Raw genomic sequence first — 18,789 nt, 5'->3', positions numbered from 1 at the left:
CCGATTCTACATAAATCCGATATTTATGAATCCGAAAATTAAAAATATCTAAAGTTTAAAATTAAGATTTTCATAATTACGAATTTTAATACACCGAACAATAAGAAGTCCGACTCAATAATAATCCGAAATGTCAAAAATACGAATTCCGATTACTAAAATACCGAATTTCAAACTATAATTATTATTATTATTCCCCCTTAATGGCGGCCTTAAGGCTTGGGCCAATGTCAGTTACGTAACGATGACATGGTTGCGGTTTATTCTGCAGAACACCAACAGTTTGACAGGAGCAAACTATAATTTAGGATACGTTTTATCATACTTAGAGACAGATTTGATTAATTTGATGACCAATATATTTCTTAGGGATAGATATAATAATTAGGGTATCGCAGTTTAGTGACAAATCTAAATTTAAGTGACAGAAAATATAGTTTCCATAAAAAACACATTTGGTTGTATGGACGACATTTGCTTTGCCTTTTCCAAGATGGAACAATTAAAATAAAATATCAAGACAAGTAGACAAGTGTCAAAAATTAAACGTCAATTCAATGTCAGTGTCGGTTGTAGTAGGATAGGATTGTGTGATACGATTGAGTCAATTTGAGTCACTCTTTTTAGAATCAATTAGCGAAGAATTTTTATTTACTGTCTAGATGTTAATTTAATGCGTCCCAGAACATGATTTAGTAAGTACATCCTAGGTACATCCCTAATTAAGTTGCAAGTTTTGAAGGTAAACGCTAAATTGGCTTCGCAGAAAACGAAACTGGTACTTATTGGGACGCTCATGTTATCAGTAATTTGCAAACTAGTGAGTGAAGTTGTTTTATCAACTCCAGTATATTTTGTTGCTACTTGGTGCAAATTACATAGATCTGTGTTTTACCAGAGTTAAATTGAAATAATAAATTTGTATATATAAAACTTAGAAATGTTACCTACTACTTTTCAGTATCGCATTTAGTTAGGCACAATGTTTGCGAGCCTTAAAAGCAAGATTAAAGAGGAGACTGGAAGCGACATAAGTAAATTGACGAGCAGTTGGCGCACTGGTGCCTTTTTAGGTCGAATTACATTAAGAGATGACTCGGTAAGTGAACTGTTATCTACCTTGACCCTATTTAGTTTATTTATATATAATATATTCAAACATATTTCAAGTCATATATTTGTTCGGTCAAGGTGACAGAAACTAGAGTTTTATCAGTTAGACCACCTAATAAAGTGAAAACAACTTTAATCTCATTTCATTTATTGGACCTATTTAGATGTAGCAGGTTATAACCTCGTAAGTCCTGACTTCATATGTGACGTCCTGATCATACATAGATCTTTAGACCGAGGCGAGAATTCTAAGTTTTGTGATTTTGGAAATTATTCACATAAATTTAAAGTTCATATTTCATTGAAATATTTTGTACTCCATCAAGTACATTCGGCAGTTATTAGTTAATTGATTTGTACTTTGTGAAGTAGACAAGGACTTACGAGAATAAAGATGTCAGCAAGGTTGGCCAACTTGATAAGCATACCTGGGATAACTCGGGGCAAGTTCTAGGGATTTGATATTTATAAAAAAGATGTCAATATAATAAATTATGACACTATGAAACAAGTAAACACTTAAAAAGGTGAGGATATTTCAATAACTAACATGAATGAGAAATTGGCTTTGAGTCATTATACATATTTTAAGAATGCCTCGTTGACCACTGTGGACGTTGAGAGAATGTTTAGCAGTTTATGGTAGATATTTTCATCTAGATGGCAATCATTAATATCAATGAATATGAAAAAAATATTGATTATACAGGGTGGATAGTTGAGATGGGGCAGCAAGGGCAGCTACTAGATCCCTTGCTGCTAAGGGAAAATGCTCTTAGGAGACCTTTACTAACTTTTTGAGTGATGACAATCAACATTCACAGATTTTTGATAAAATGTACAGTCAGCGAGAAATCAACAGATTTGACTTTTTTTTAATGCCAATTGGTCCCATTTCTATCAAGGATTAAAACACTCTTTGAGGCCAACGAAGGTAAGAGTACTAAAACACCCACAAATCAAAGAAAATATTTTCCATACAGTTTGTAGGGTACTAATTTCCAGTGAAACTTTTGCATGTTTTTTTTTACGAATATGAATCCTTTATGCTTAAAGAAAATTAAACAGTATGTAGACAACTAAAAACTATTTATATTCTTTTTGTTTTTATATGTAAGTATGTTAACTCTTAATTGTACAAAATAATGTAAGTAAATTGATTAATAAATCAATTTACAAATAAATAGTTAAACTAAAAACCCTGTAATGCTGCCCCATCTCAACTTTCCACCCACATTTATTTATATGCTTATCTTAAAATAGTTTTTATAATATAGATATTATGAAAACTATTTTAAGATAAGCATATAAATAAATGTTTTAATTTGTTTATTTTTTTATTTAAAAGTGAGAAAATAAGTAATACTTATTTATGTCAAATAACATTTAGATGCATGCATTGCAGTAACATCAATATATATTTTTTGTCAATAAAATATTTTGCTACATCACTTTCGTATAGATGCCCCGGCTGCCCCGCGTTATCCCAGGTATGTTGATAAGACCAAAGATCTACTGTTTACTAAATAGAATGTAATCTACCATTCAGTGGATATGCGGGATTTATTTTTGTATGGGCAAGATATATTATGTGAGGCTCTATATGATGGAACATCAGACATTTAAATGATGAATTTTTGATTGAGCACAAAAATGAGGAACTTTCGAGGCATGAGGTAACTCAAACTCTGAGGCTGTGCAAGTGTGCACGAGGGGCCGCTTTGCCTCACCTATGATACTTGTAGCTAAGACATTGCTACAAATTATATAATCAGTATTTTTCATGAACATATTCCTGTATAAACATGTACTATTCTGGTTTCTTATGATCTTCTACACTATTAACCTAGATAGACAGGTGAGTGTGTACCCATAAAATGGTGTCATGGGAAAGGAAAAAGCCTCGATAATAAATTCTGTATCCATTTGTTATCTCTAATATCCTCGCTTGAAATTGATTTGACATAAGACATTGCCGTGGTGGCCCAGTGGTTTAATCTATCGCCTCTCAAACAGAGGGTCGTGGGTTCAAACCCCGGCTCGCACCTCTGAGTTTTCGAAATTCATGTGCGGAATTACATTTGAAATTTACCACGAGCTTTGCGGTGAAGGAAAACACCGTGAGGAAACCTGCACAAATCTGCGAAGCAATTCAATGGTGCGTGTGAAGTTCCCAATCCGCACTGGGCCCGCGTGGGAACTATGGCCCAAGCCCTCTTGTTCTGAGAGGAGGCCTGTGTCCAGCAGTGGGACGTATATAGGCTGGGATGATGATGATGATGAAGACATTGCAACTTAGTAACAAAGTTGGTGTCAGTTCTTATCTGACAATAAATTACATTCCAGCCTATATACGTCTCACTGCTGGGCATAGGCCTCCACTCAGAACGAGAGGGCTTAGGCCATAGTTCCCGCGCGGGCCCATTCAACAAATAAACCAGTGTTTAAAAAAAAAACTGTGATTACATTGACAGTTTTAAGTCCAGAGGGTATTGCCTAACGTTAATGACGCTCGTGATCGCAATCAAATGACAGTTTTTGTATGCGAAATCTGTCATTTGATTGCGATCGCGACCATTAGAAACCTTAGGCGATACGGCCTCAGTCCTAATGAGTATGTTTAAACTAATAATGTGACTTTTATACAGTCTACTGCAAGCCCATCCAGTTCAGCTGGACAAGGAGATAGCACTACATCCGATGTAAGTATCACATTATTTCACTTGTTAGTTTTACACATTCGAGACCACATATCACTATGTGCTACAATTTTAACCAGTAGCAGCGTTTTACGACTTTGTAGTGAAAACTGCCTATTAAAGGAAAACCTGGCTGACAGGTTCTCGGCATTGAATGTGTTAAAGTGCTAACTCAGTTTTCTACACTTTCTATTTAGTGGTTCTGACTACTCCTTAATCTTTTCATTGTTTTTTTTTTTTTTTTATTCGACTGGATGGCAAACGAGCAAGTGGGTCTCCTGATGGTAAGAGATCGCCACCGCCCATAAACATCTGCAACACCAGGGGTATTGCAGATGCGTTGCCAACCTAGAGGCCTAAGATGGGATACCTCAAGTGCCAGTAATTTCACCGGCTGTCTTACTCTCCACGCCGAAACACAACAGTGCAAGCACTGCTGCTTCACGGCAGGATTAGCGAGCAAGATGGTGGTAGCAATCCGGGCGGACCTTGCACAAGGTCCTACCACCTGTTGTAATTTGATAGTCATTTAGTAAATTAATTCATTCCTAATTTTTTATTGATTGAAGTCAGATTTGCGACTATCTGTTGCCTCATGTCACCAGCATCAAACTGGTTATACATACATGTATATATGATTATGATAGTCTGTATAGTCCAAATGGTATTTGCCAGCCAGGCCCCGGGGCCTTCAGAAATTTGATGATCCATCTACACTTTTAGTAGTAAAACAGTAAAACAAATAATTAACTGAAATATAGCTTCAATTGTTAACAGCTTTTAATTACTGTCACTCTCTGTCATCATCATCATCATCATCATGTTATATGATTGTTTATTATTGTTAAATGAATTATGTTAATGTGTTTCTTTGTTTAGTCAATTTCACCGCAACTGGAGTCCTACCTGTCAGATCGAACTGGTGGAAAAGTGGATCAAGCAGCCCTACAGCATCAGTACACTTCTCAATTAGAAGCCAAAATAAAGGAGAGAGATGTGTTCTGGGAGCAGAAAATAGAGGAGTTAAAACTGTCACTTGCTTCAGTTCAAGGTTTGTATTTTTATTGAGCTTTAATTTATTACAATATGTTTGTATGTTATCTATACTAATATACTATTTTACTATATATGGGTTCCATATTGGCTCATATACAATTTTTATTCGATTATTTATAATAATACCGCTTTGTAATCATAATCATCATTTCTCCGAAAATTGTTTGTTATATATTTTTATAAATAATTATTTTGGCTACTACCTACATTGTTCATAATGATAAATATTGTGATTTTTTTACTCATAATCATAATGTCATTGCTGAGATTTTTTCTATACCGATACTATGTTATTTGGGAGTTTTTATTTTATTTATAAACTTATTTCATATAATCATCGCAGTTCTAACCTAGCCTAACCCACTTTTCTGGCAGGACTTCGGTTCTGTGAGGGTCGCAGTTCTAACCTAACCTAACCCACTTTTCTGGCAGGATTTCTGTTTCAAAAGGGTCGCAGTTCTAACCTAACTGGCTTTTCTGGCTTTTTTTTTTAGCTTCTTATTTTGAATTTACTTGCATTTATGTATGGATAACTTATGAATAAACAAAGGTATTTTAAAATATATATAATACCAAATGATATTGCCGGAACTCAATGTTTCAATAATCGAATTTGCAATTTTATATGAACTTTGGTGCACCCACTAGATATACTATTATACTATTACTATAATATTATAAAGAGGTAAAGTTTGTGAGTTTGTTTGTTTGTGAGGTTGTAGGGGGTAATCTCTGGATCTACTGATCCAATTTAGATGAAATTCGGTATACAGATAGTTTGAGTCCCGGGGAAGAACATAGGATAGTTTTTATCCCGGAAATGGCATAGTTCCGGCGGAATAGCGATAAACGAACTGATGATGTTGATGATGATAATGATGAACTGATTTTCACTACCACCACTGGCGTACTAACTCTGCTTGCTTGCATTATTGCTTGCATGCTTGCTTGCTTGCTTGCATGCTTTCTTGCATGCTTGCTTGCTTGCATGCTTGCTTGCATGCTTGAATGCATGCTTGCTGGCACTATTTCTTGCAAAATTACATGCTCACTTGCAAGCTTGCATGCTTGCTTGCTTGCTTGGATGCTTGCATGCTTGCTTGCTTGCTTGCTTGCTTGCATGCTTGCTTGCATGCATGCTTGCTTACATGCTCACTTGCATGCTTGCTTGATTGCTTGCTTCTTTAAAATGTTTATGGTTCACCAAACTTCTGCCCGAACATCTGGACTGAGACTGAACTGTGTATCAAAGGAAAGCCAATAATTAGCCCATTCTAAATAAATGGGTTATAATGGTTTTAACCTACCATTTTCTCAGAAATATCAAAAAAGTGTGAAACTAAACAATAAATAAATAAAAAATTGTTGAGCCTTGGAGGGTAACTGCCAAATCTTTTAGCTAGCTCAGTTTACTTACAGGAAACATTCTTTTATTTTTATAATGAAACAAAACTGCATTCAAGATTTTCTAAAATTAATTAAAATGTTTATGTGTTCTATAACTAAAGAATGAACGAATGTTAGATTGCATTTTTTTATTTTAAAGACCAAATGTTTATTACAGCAATTGTATCCTGAATATTAATCCTGTTCTATAAGTAGCAAAATAACAACAGCAAATAACAAAATAGCGAATGCTTTATATTTAGTTGGTTTAGTTCCCGGATGAGAAAAACAGGGCCTATAATTTTTTTCCATCCTGTATAAAGGGGCGATTACACTGAGTCGTTCACCTAGCGCGGTCTCCGAACTTGTCAAATTAATTAGGCGTCTTATACTACCGTTATCTTTACATTTTTGCGGTCGCCGCATGCAGCATGCTGCGAACGACTCAGTGTAATCGCCCCTTATCTAGAGGAGACCGGACACCAATCCGGAGTCTTACGAGGCCGTATAAATGGATGTAACGTCGTGCAGGGTCGGAGGCTCTGGCGGCGCAGACGGTGGCGCGCGCGGCGCACGCGGAGGCGGAGCGCGCGGCGGCGGCGCGCGACGCGGCGCTCGCGCAGCTGGCAGAGTGCCGGGCCGCCGGCGCCGCCGCGCAGCGCGCGCACGACCGACTGGACGCGCTCACGGTAACGAGAGACACTGGCAGCAGTGGCAGCGCAGACCAGTTAAGGTGGAGCGCGCGGCGGCGGCGCGCGACGCGGCGCTCGCGCAGCTGGCAGAGTGCCGGGCGCCGGCGCCGCCGCGCAGCGCGCGCACGACCGACTGGACGCGCTCACGGTAACGAGAGACACTGGCAGCAGTGGCAGCGCAGACCAGTTAAGGTGGAGCGCGCGGCGGCGGCGCGCGACGCGGCGCTCGCGCAGCTGGCAGAGTGCCGGGCCGCCGGCGCCGCCGCGCAGCGCGCGCACGACCGACTGGACGCGCTCACGGTAACGAGAGACACTGGCAGCAGTGGCAGCGCAGACCAGTTAAGGTGGAGCGCGCGGCGGCGGCGCGCGACGCGGCGCTCGCGCAGCTGGCAGAGTGCCGGGCCGCCGGCGCCGCCGCGCAGCGCGCGCACGACCGACTGGACGCGCTCACGGTAACGAGAGACACTGGCAGCAGTGGCAGCGCAGACCAGTTAAGGTGGAGCGCGCGGCGGCGGCGCGCGACGCGGCGCTCGCGCAGCTGGCAGAGTGCCGGGCCGCCGGCGCCGCCGCGCAGCGCGCGCACGACCGACTGGACGCGCTCACGGTAACGAGAGACACTGGCAGCAGTGGCAGCGCAGACCAGTTAAGGTGGAGCGCGCGGCGGCGGCGCGCGACGCGGCGCTCGCGCAGCTGGCAGAGTGCCGGGCCGCCGGCGCCGCCGCGCAGCGCGCGCACGACCGACTGGACGCGCTCACGGTAACGAGAGACACTGGCAGCAGTGGCAGCGCAGACCAGTTAAGGCGGAGCGCGCGGCGGCGCGCGCGACGCGGCGCTCCGCGCAGCTGGCAGAGTGCCGGGCCGCCGGCGCCGCCGCGCAGCGCGCGCACGACCGACTGGACGCGCTCACGGTAACGAGAGACACTGGCAGCAGTGGCAGCGCAGACCAGTTAAGGTGGAGCGCGCGGCGGCGGCGCGCGACGCGGCGCTCGCGCAGCTGGCAGAGTGCCGGGCCGCCGGCGCGCCGCGCAGCGCGCGCACGACCGACTGGACGCGCTCACGGTAACGAGAGACACTGGCAGCAGTGGCAGCGCAGACCAGTTAAGGTGGAGCGCGCGGCGGCGGCGCGCGACGCGGCGCTCGCGCAGCTGGCAGAGTGCCGGGCCGCCGGCGCCGCCGCGCAGCGCGCGCACGACCGACTGGACGCGCTCACGGTAACGAGAGACACTGGCAGCAGTGGCAGCGCAGACCAGTTAAGGTGGAGCGCGCGGCGGCGGCGCGCGACGCGGCGCTCGCGCAGCTGGCAGAGTGCCGGGCCGCCGGCGCCGCCGCGCAGCGCGCGCACGACCGACTGGACGCGCTCACGGTAACGAGAGACACTGGCAGCAGTGGCAGCGCAGACCAGTTAAGGTGGAGCGCGCGGCGGCGGCGCGCGACGCGGCGCTCGCGCAGCTGGCAGAGTGCCGGGCCGCCGGCGCCGCCGCGCAGCGCGCGCACGACCGACTGGACGCGCTCACGTAACGAGAGACACTGGCAGCAGTGGCAGCGCAGACCAGTTAAGGTGGAGCGCGCGGCGGCGGCGCGCGACGCGGCGCTCGCGCAGCTGGCAGAGTGCCGGGCCGCCGGCGCCGCCGCGCAGCGCGCGCACGACCGACTGGACGCGCTCACGGTAACGAGAGACACTGGCAGCAGTGCAGCGCAGACCAGTTAAGGCGGAGCGCGCGGCGGCGGCGCGCGACGCGGCGCTCGCGCAGCTGGCAGAGTGCCGGGCCGCCGGCGCCGCCGCGCAGCGCGCGCACGACCGACTGGACGCGCTCACGGTAACGAGAGACACTGGCAGCAGTGGCAGCGCAGACCAGTTAAGGTGGAGCGCGCGCGGCGGCGCGCGACGCGGCGCTCGCGCAGCTGGCAGAGTGCCGGGCCGCCGGCGCCGCCGCGCAGCGCGCGCACGACCGACTGGACGCGCTCACGGTAACGAGAGACACTGGCAGCAGTGGCAGCGCAGACCAGTTAAGGTGGAGCGCGCGGCGGCGGCGCGCGACGCGGCGCTCGCGCAGCTGGCAGAGTGCCGGGCCGCCGGCGCCGCCGCGCAGCGCGCGCACGACCGACTGGACGCGCTCACGGTAACGAGAGACACTGGCAGCAGTGGCAGCGCAGACCAGTTAAGGCGGGAGCGCGCGGCGGCGGCGCGCGACGCGGCGCTCGCGCAGCTGGCAGAGTGCCGGGCCGCCGGCGCCGCCGCGCAGCGCGCGCACGACCGACTGGACGCGCTCACGGTAACGAGAGACACTGGCAGCAGTGGCAGCGCAGACCAGTTAAGGCGGAGCGCGCGGCGGCGGCGCGCGACGCGGCGCTCGCGCAGCTGGCAGAGTGCCGGGCCGCCGGCGCCGCCGCGCAGCGCGCGCACGACCGACTGGACGCGCTCACGGTAACGAGAGACACTGGCAGCAGTGGCAGCGCAGACCAGTTAAGGCGGAGCGCGCGGCGGCGGCGCGCGACGCGGCGCTCGCGCAGCTGGCAGAGTGCCGGGCCGCCGGCGCCGCCGCGCAGCGCGCGCACGACCGACTGGACGCGCTCACGGTAACGAGAGACACTGGCAGCAGTGGCAGCGCAGACCAGTTAAGGCGGAGCGCGCGGCGGCGTTATAGAAATAAAGCGAAAACAAACAAGTTTTTGTTCAAAATTAAATCTTTAATTAAAGCTTCTTTTACTGACTGTAATTTTTCTTGACTGTACAGTCGAACACACTGAATCATGTACCAGTACCAGGCAACCTTTGTGCTACATGCTACATATATCATGTTGAAATCCCACCCATACTTTTGTCAAGGAAATCATAGTGAAATTGATTATTAAAGGGTTCCACCCTGGTACATGAATCAGTATGTTTGACTGTACTTGATTGTCGTGTAACCTACTGATACCGATTATATAATATGTCATGTGTAACAAATTTCAAGTAATCGGACTACTGAAAGTGGATCAAAATTAATTTGCAAGATTTAAAGCAAACAATCAATTATACAATGTGAACATAATAAAAACTTTGAAAAATAAGGGGTCTCCGTATAAAAACATAGGTATAATTTCTATGTTCGTTTTGTCTTTATAAGGTTTAAACATACAAACCTCAAACTCCGAATGATAATAGAGATACGCAATGGACTGAGACGACTGAATAACGAAGGGGGAGAGGAGGAAGACTTCTTTAGTTCTTCCTCTGGTCAATTATCAAGATTACAGAAGTGAAATCGTATACTGTAATCACCGTTTTGGAGCACCTAGCGAACTGGCACTGGTACAGGCTTGAACATGGCGAGGTCTGGTTATCAGGAGGAGCTAGAGCAGTCCCGTCGCGAGTGGGCCCGCGAGCGCAGCGAGTTGACCGCGCGACTCGGCGCCGCGGAGGCGAGCGCGCGCGACGCCGCTGACGAACTGGAGGTCTTGCGCGCCGCCGTGCCGCCCGCTAGCCAGCACCATCACATGCGCGACGACGGTGAGTACACGAGAATACTACAAGAAATAACCTTTCGGGCAGTTGGGTAAGAAATCTAGTGCGAATCGGACTCTCTCACCAAGATTTCGGTATATTTCTAAATAATAGAAAAAAATAGGTAATTAAAAAGAAGAAAAAAACTGATTTATCAATATGTTAGTTAATTATATTTTTGTGTAGACAAACAAGAAGTGACCATAATAATTTTACTGTTTGGTTAGACAGACATAAAGTGACCATAATTATATTGTTTGTGTACACAAACGTAAAGTTACTAGAATTTTTCTGTTTATCCAGACAAACGTAAAGTAACCGTAATTATACTGTTTGTCCACACAAACGTAAAGTGACCAGAGTTGTACTGTTTGTCCAGACAACGTAAAGTGACCGTAATTATACTGTTTGTCCAGACAAACGTAAAGTGACCAGAGTTGTATTGTTTGTCCAGACAACGTAAAGTGACCGTAATTATACTGTTTGTCCAGACAAACGTAAAGTGACCGTAATTATACTGTTTGTCCAGACAAACGTAAAGTGACCAGAGTTGTATTGTTTGTCCAGACAACGTAAAGTGACCGTAATTATACTGTTTGTCCAGACAAACGTGAAGTGACCCCGACCGGCTGCGAGGAGTACGACCGCGTGTGCCGCGAGCGCGCGGTGCTGGCGCGGCAGCTGCAAGAGGCCAAGATGGCGCTGGCTGACGTAAAAACCTCCTGGAGCGGACAGATCGCCTCGCTTGAAACACAGGTGTTCAAGTTGTTCTCATTGAAATTTATTATCTGTTTTACTTAACCATGACCAGCATACTAACATAAAATTCAAAACTTTTTTTCTACTCTGATGTAGAAAACTTTTATAGGATAGTGTTAAATTTTATAATATTGTGATTTTAAATAGAACAAGTCCCTGGTGTGAATTTAAGCAATTTGCTAGTTATTATTGAGAGTGGGGTAGTTAACAGTAGCATTTTTGATTGACCTTTTTATTTTTTGGCTATTGGTTTTTGATTGCATGAATTTGCATGATACTTTTTTTATGAACCTATACTTTAGTGTAAAAGTGATTGAATTTTGTAATACTGACGTAGTGTCGATTAGTAACACATTACTTAATAACTACATATGTGTGGTACTAACACATACGTTCTTTAAAAATATCTAATAATAATTATAAAATGATATCTATATGAAATTATGAAACAGATTAATAGAAAAATGGGTCACCTTACCATCTTATTATACTTCTTACATACCTACACACAATAGTACATTGTGTCTTAAGGGCGGTAAATAAGGAATTACGAACGAGATTATATTAGAAGCCCGAAGTCTGAGTCGATGTTCGTGATTTTCATCACATTTGCGAGTAAACTTGGATATTTGTAAAAAAATGTTTTCTAAAATTGCCGATACCGCTGACTGCGCTCTTGGCAGTGCCAGCTCCCCCCCCCCCCGCAGCATGTGCCCGACGTGCGCGCGCTCCTCCTGCAGCAGCGCGCGCAGCAGTATTAGTACGGGCGATGACTCATGCGACCGACCTTGGGCTTCATGACAAGATAATTAGTACGGGCAATGACTCATTTACCACGGGTTTCATGACAAGCACATTAAGGTCGAGGGTTTTATGGGGCATTACGGTCAAGTTAACCTGTATGTTTTGGTACTGTTTACGTGCAAGTGTGATGAAAAGTGGGTTAGGTAGATGACAAAACAAGTAGAATCAACAAAAACTAAAATCAGCATAATTACAATACAATACTAAAATCAGCATAATTATTGTTAATACAAGAAAATGATTTTTTTAGGTTATGCTATTAAATGTAAAGATTTTCATAGATGATGTACGCATCATCATTATCATTACAGATGAATTTAAACGTATGTTGTGATGTGAGAATGTACCGTTAGGTGGCGCGACTGTCGCGCCAAGCTGGGGAAGAAGGAGCAGAAAGGAGAATAGTAGAGATGGAGAAGAAAGAGATGCAAGATAAACTCCAAAGCATGGCTGCGGAGCTAGAGAAAACGAAGCAAAACTTAATCAACAGTGAAGCAAAGGTAAGATTTAAATTCTATTTAATAGACATTTCGTTGTTGGGGTTACTTACTCAAAAGGTCTCCGCTTCCGTCTGACTGTCACAGTGCTGTGTCTCTTGAACTGTATAGGTAGAGACTAGACATTATCTGTGTGTGTTACTATGACCGTTACGATTATACAAAAAATATAAACAGAAAAGTTATGTTAATACTTAAAAACGGGGGTTTTAATGCCGTCATATCGCTAAAGGGGTAAGAAAGGAGTATTTCTCAAAAAGTTGTCCCGTCATGAAATTGACAAGAAATCAGTTTTGTCAAGAAACCCTAAGGACGAGATCATTAAACATAAACTACATAAAACATCCAAAATTTCTTGACGTCACAAAAACGTCACGAAATCTTGTGAGGAAAAACTCGTAATTTTGTAACTACATAAAAACTTTCTATTGAATCCAACAACAAAGATAATCTGACTTTTTATCACTTTTACCACAAGGTTTTGTATATATTTTAAATCAATATTAAGTACTTATTTTTTGTGGTGAAATAGCGTCAGGAATAGTCAAACGCGGTTTCTTTCAGAACGATGGTACGGAACCCTATTTGTGTGTGAGTCTGAACTCGCACTTGGCTTGGTTTTTTTAAGTTATTTTTAGTCTATTTATCTAACAGCCTATATTAATATTATTTAACTACTTCTAATTATATAACGCAATCTTGAAATCAATATCATAGGCAAACGTTGAAAGCAGTGTCTATATTCTTACGCTTCTTTTCATCTATGCATGCCATGTATATCTACATCTTGCAAGCCATGTGCATATGCTATTACTAAATTTATAAAATGTCATCAATCGCTCATCAAGTGCCAAGTAAGTATGGGCGAAAACGGCATGTAATTTAGGTAGAATATTATTTTACCAGCTTTGGAATTAGCCCTTTGTCAGGCTTCGGTTTAATATACTTAATAAAAATAGTGCCACAGCAACTGACACTGAGTTTATAATTGTAAACAACACACCATTAACCTATAATTCCAAACACAACTCGAGCCTTTTTTAAGCGCGCCAACGACTTGCGTTCATAGCGCGTTTTTCTTTCCATAGAGCAGCCACACGAACGCGCGTCGACGGCGCATTTAAAAAATGCGGTGTGTAAAGATCCTATATTTTTTATGTTAAAACGGGTGTAAGCGTAGGATCATACCAGAGGCGTGTACGCTTAGAAGTAGAACCATTGTTCTTTTCTATGTCCTCTTTTACCTCTACGAACTATTAAGGGCGACCTCAGGGAACGAGTCTGGGATATGTCATCTAAGCTACAGTTAAACTAGCCGCTAAGCGTGCCACTCTACGGGTGGCTTAAGTATAAAGGTTGATATGATCGGTTGGGCCAGGTGGCGAGACTGAACGGCGAGGTGCATTCTCTCGCAATGGAAGTGAAGGGACTCCGGAACGCAGCCAGCCACGAGGACGTGAGTCCAACCCTCTACAGCATTTAAACATAGCGTAGATTTGGTAGTGTGTCGACGCTGTTAGAAATGAACTGTCACGCGTTTGATTTTTAGTTGGAAGCTGTGGTTTTTCTCTACCGCGTCGATTGTAAAGGCCGGGGGGTAATTTTTGAGTTTTCTTTATACTGCGGTGAGCTCAAATGGTTGATGTGAAAGCTCTTCAATTATTGGACATTACTCACCAATTTGGTCAAAACAGGAAATCTTATACTATGTTTTATCTTGCCGAATAGTAAAGATTAATACAAATATATAAATATAAAAATGTGTTATTTGGTGAAAGTCCAGTCCAATGACAAAGTAACGAGAAGGGGTGGCTTGACAATAGTTTCAAACTACCCTTGAGCTCTTATATTTAAAAATACCCCCTGGTTCTTAGAGTTTCCGTCCTATCATAAGACTTTTACTTTTCGGGCAGATACTTTTAAGCGTATATTTAGTTTGGTTTGAACAATATTTATTGCACACGCAGTGGCGCACATCAGTTAGACATAAGAAAGGCTATATTCGTGCTGCTTATAATGTAAACCGTTATCGGTAAAGTAAATGTAAACAATTTGTTCTGATTAGGAACGGATATTGTAAGTAAATTTTAAAATTGATCTCTTATGGCTTTGGGGCATTGTTATTTTAAATAATTCCCTGGATAAACCGTCATTACTTTTCAAAAGGCTCGTATTTCAAAATCTATAATCTTACTAAGGGTGAAGCCAGACGAGCGCAACTCTTTGAGTTGTGGGTCGCGTAATTTTGATTTCATACAAAAGTCCTATTTGTGTACAACTCATTTGAGTCGCCGTGTGGAAAAAAACTGTACTTTTGTATCAAACTGAATGCAGCAGAAATTACGTGACCGAAAATACGCGACTCACAACTCAAAAAATACGTTCGTCTGGCTTCACCCTAAGAAGTGAACTTTACTCGGGGTGCTTCAAGGTTCAGTTTAGTTTACGTATTGTTTTAAGATACGAGCTTTTGTCAAAGTAGACATGGTATCTAGTTACCATATTAAGCTTTGTGCTAACACACTGAATTCGCTTTAACTGCGTTGCAATATTCACTGTTCACTTTTTACTGTAACTTACTGATAGATATCCAATCAATTTATCTGCGGTTACCATTTCTTAGAATTTCTCATTTGGGTTTTTCATGCTGTAATTTTACGTTGTTGATCCTTTATACAGTCGCCATCAGATATTTCGGAGCGGTCAAGGTGGTCAAAAATATTGGCACATGCACTCTATTATTTAGGTCTTAGAGTGCATGTTCCGATACTTTTGATCACCTTGGCCGCTCCGAAATATCTGATGGCGATCACATCATTCATTTCTAATAATTAGTATAACATTAATGAAATTATGTTCAATATTAGAATACGAGTGACAAATGTTTTGCATGAATATTTTGTAGTGTAACTATCCGGTTCGCAATAGCTCTATTTTTTATATATTTAAAGCAAATACTGATCATCTTCGTAATCACTATGGGCGGTTCCTTAACATTATCACAATACCTACCGCGTTCTGACGTCATTGTTGGAAAGAGTTGGCTGTTTGCTTATGGTCGCCGGCCATACAAATTGCTTGAGCCGGCGAAACTACTTAATTCCAGTCGGTAGGTATGAACCTTTATTTTCCGGAATATATCAGTCTGCCAAGGCTGTTTCTGCCGAACACCTTGACATACGAGATTATGTGAGCAACCTCTACTCCGCGCTCAATATAGACATTTCAATTTGCGCATAAATTCGACAAAAGCTGAATTTTGGTGGAGAACCTTGGTACACCATTAGGAATTAGTTTCGCACATGTCTGTCTGTCTGTCCCGTCCTCCCGCGGCTTTGCTCAGGGACAGAATGCCTAGAAAGCTGTAATTTTGCACGAAATATGTATGTAAACTATGCCGACAAAATGGTACAAATAAAAATTTCAAAATATTTTTTTTCCACCCACTTGTTTAGATTTTAAAGAGGGGGACGCCCAAGTGCCAGTAAAGTTTCACCGGCCATGTACCCCCCATGGCCGTGAAATTACTGGCACTTTGAGCGTCCACCCTTTAAAATCTAAACAAGTGGGTGGAAATTTTGAAAAAATTCAGAATGGTAGTAAATTTATCAAACTCAAGGAAAACTATAACGGCTAAGTTTGCTTGATATTTATTAGTAGTTTAAGAGTAAATAGCAGCCTAAGGTATAAAATATACCTAAACTTGGAAGATTCCGTATAAAATCGTTTCCAGCCAGTCGAATAAAAAAAAAATACAAATCCTTAGCAAAATATTACTTATTTTTTTCGTAATGGCTACGGAACCCTATTTTGGGCGTGTCCGACACGCTCTTGGCCGGTTTTATTATTATGATAGCACATTAATGCCACGTATACCTAGGGGGTGACTGGGTAATCGACCTATTCCTTGAAAGGGCCTATTTTAGAGCTTATTTTCAATATTTTTGGTCAGTAAACCAGGGATCGAAATTCAGTAGTTTTAGTTATTCGATAGGTATGAACCCTTATTTCCGAAAATTTAAGTATGCCAAGGCTTTTTCTACGAAACACCTGGACATACGAGATTATGTGAGCAACATCTCTGGATCCCGTAGTTTGGAATTGTAGAGATTACGGACATTTTAATTACATATCTACAACTAGTGGCTAGTAGTCCGCTCTCCGTCTACAACTTTCATTTGCCAAACTGTTTCATTTCCCAACTCACGATTTTTTATGAAACCATGTTTTTTTGGGAACTTTCATAAAACAAACCTAACCTAACTTACTGTGTTCTATAATAGCATAAGAAAATATATAATCAGAATTTTTTTGATTTCGGAGAAAGTTGAGAGTTGGGAAAGTAAAACATTTGGCAAACAATAATTCTGCGAAAAGGCATAATCCGATGTAAAGTAATGATCAACTTTTAGGCAACTTGCATTTACTTACTATAATGTGACTTCGAAATAATATAATGATGTTGTTATGTAGTCAGTCATCTATTTTGTGTTTTTTTTTGTTTAGTGAAATGTACTCTTTTTGTTTGTAGTTCCTTCTTAGCTTAAAAATGTTATAATTTGTGTTAATATAGTAGTTGTAATGAAATTTTTTTGCCGACTTTTGTTAATAATTTATTAGTTTTAATATAAAGCAAACATTCTGCAAAAGATAATAATAATATGATATATTTTTAAAATTTCATGATAACTTGTTCTTCATTTGCGTTTAAAAATGAAAATTTCATTTAAAGATAAAAGTGGAGAAATTTCACATTCTTCGAACAGCCAGCACACTTGACCAGCACTCGCTTTATCGTTCAGTGCGTCCACTGTTAACGAGCTAGAAAAAAGGCGCGTGTGCTAGCTGTTATAATCTACTAGTGACATTGATCTATGTGTCAAAACAATGTGTCATTTAGATTCAGTAGATTAACATTGTTATCATTTTAGTTTGGAGATAAGTTCCCATTGTACACAATCACGTGATAGCGATAGTTATGTATTGGTACGTAGTAGCCTACTATTAGTGGTAACATACATGTATTCATATAGATATATAATTATAGTCATTCGTGCAATGACACAGGTGTTAACAACAGCGTCGTCTAAGCGGCTTGCTTAAACATAAAATATATTTTTGACGCGTGATATTTATTTACATTCCAAGTAAGTTTAATTGTTTTTAATTTTTACAATAGAAATTTTTGTTTTAAAGAAATTGTTATTAGAATGTTGAAGGTATTTATGTACTATTTTGTTACTTATGCACTGAATTTTATAATTAATAAATTTTATTGATGACATAAGTTTCTTTTCAATTTTACTTGCATGTGGTTGTGGGCTGATTTGTGTTTAACAATTGTTTGTTTTAAAGAGCATGCAACGCTTGGCTTTTCCAGACATTAAATAAAATGGTAAAAAATGAAGACCAGCTGTTTAACCACAATGGGTACAATTAATAATTAAGTATGTATTTTAAGAATTCATTTTCCGTAAAACTTGTTAGCGCACATAAATAAGTCGTATTTGTTATCACTACATTCTAAGTAAACCTTATTGTTTTTTTTTAGAAAACATTAATTACTTTTCGATTAAATTCACTATACAGTGGTGCTTCTTACATTATTTAAATGCTTTGGAAAAAAAACAGTGTCAAAATTTTAACAGTACCGACGTAAAACACGCGACACCACCCACCACGTAATATTACCATGCTTGTGCGAAACCGGCACGGTGAATGTTGTCGTTCCACTCGCTGTTTGATTATGCTGGCTTTTGCACGTGTTCAGTTTGTTCTAAAAAGAGACCTTTTTATACGCCCGACGATTGGCTACTTCGTTTTTTTTTGCTGTGACGTGTGACGTAAGCGCTTGAGGTCCGTTGTCATTTGTATATAAGGGAGCTAGTTTTTCTAGAATTGGGTACCTTCTCATAGTTTACATGTGTGCGTATGTTTGTTCGCTTTTGGGATTTAGTTTCAGCATATGGGTTACAAAGCGTTACATAACCTAAGCAGATTTATGTATACCAATATTAATATTCCAAATGTATAATTTCAGGATAAGACCATGGACTTAGAAAGCCGTATCGAAGCCTTGGCCGAGCAAAATCGAGAGCTGAGCGAAGCGCTAGAGAACGAAACGGACACTAGTCAAGATCCTGAGGGAAAAGGTCGACAAGTCGAATCGACTTTACGACGAGTCCAAAGTCGAAGTGAACCATCTCAATTCTATGGTGACTGACATGCAACACGACTATATGGACATGCAAAGGAAATTTGATAAGTGAGTAAACTTTTCATACAGCGTAATCCGT

The 18,789-nt window shown here is 42.2% G+C and overlaps 1 protein-coding gene across 1 annotated transcript in view; it reads left to right on the top strand.

Annotated features, from left to right (window-relative positions):
* The first annotated feature begins 561 nt into the window (after positions 1–561).
* LOC141426511 (uncharacterized) overlaps positions 562–18,789 on the top strand; it is a 35,110-nt gene continuing 16,882 nt past the window's right edge. The window contains exons 1-9 of the mRNA XM_074085462.1: positions 562–695; positions 962–1,099; positions 3,762–3,815; positions 4,692–4,863; positions 6,786–6,943; positions 10,277–10,439; positions 11,038–11,189; positions 12,350–12,496; positions 13,872–13,949. Of these exons, the coding sequence (XP_073941563.1) occupies positions 983–1,099; positions 3,762–3,815; positions 4,692–4,863; positions 6,786–6,943; positions 10,277–10,439; positions 11,038–11,189; positions 12,350–12,496; positions 13,872–13,949 (1,041 nt within the window). The 5' untranslated portion in view covers positions 562–695; positions 962–982. The remainder of the gene's footprint in view (positions 696–961; positions 1,100–3,761; positions 3,816–4,691; positions 4,864–6,785; positions 6,944–10,276; positions 10,440–11,037; positions 11,190–12,349; positions 12,497–13,871; positions 13,950–18,789) is intronic.

The sequence above is a fragment of the Choristoneura fumiferana genome, chromosome 3 (assembly GCF_025370935.1).
Source record: "Choristoneura fumiferana chromosome 3, NRCan_CFum_1, whole genome shotgun sequence".
In the NCBI taxonomy this organism is placed as follows: Eukaryota; Metazoa; Arthropoda; class Insecta; order Lepidoptera; family Tortricidae; genus Choristoneura; species Choristoneura fumiferana.
This window is presented reverse-complemented; position numbering and strand designations above follow the sequence as displayed.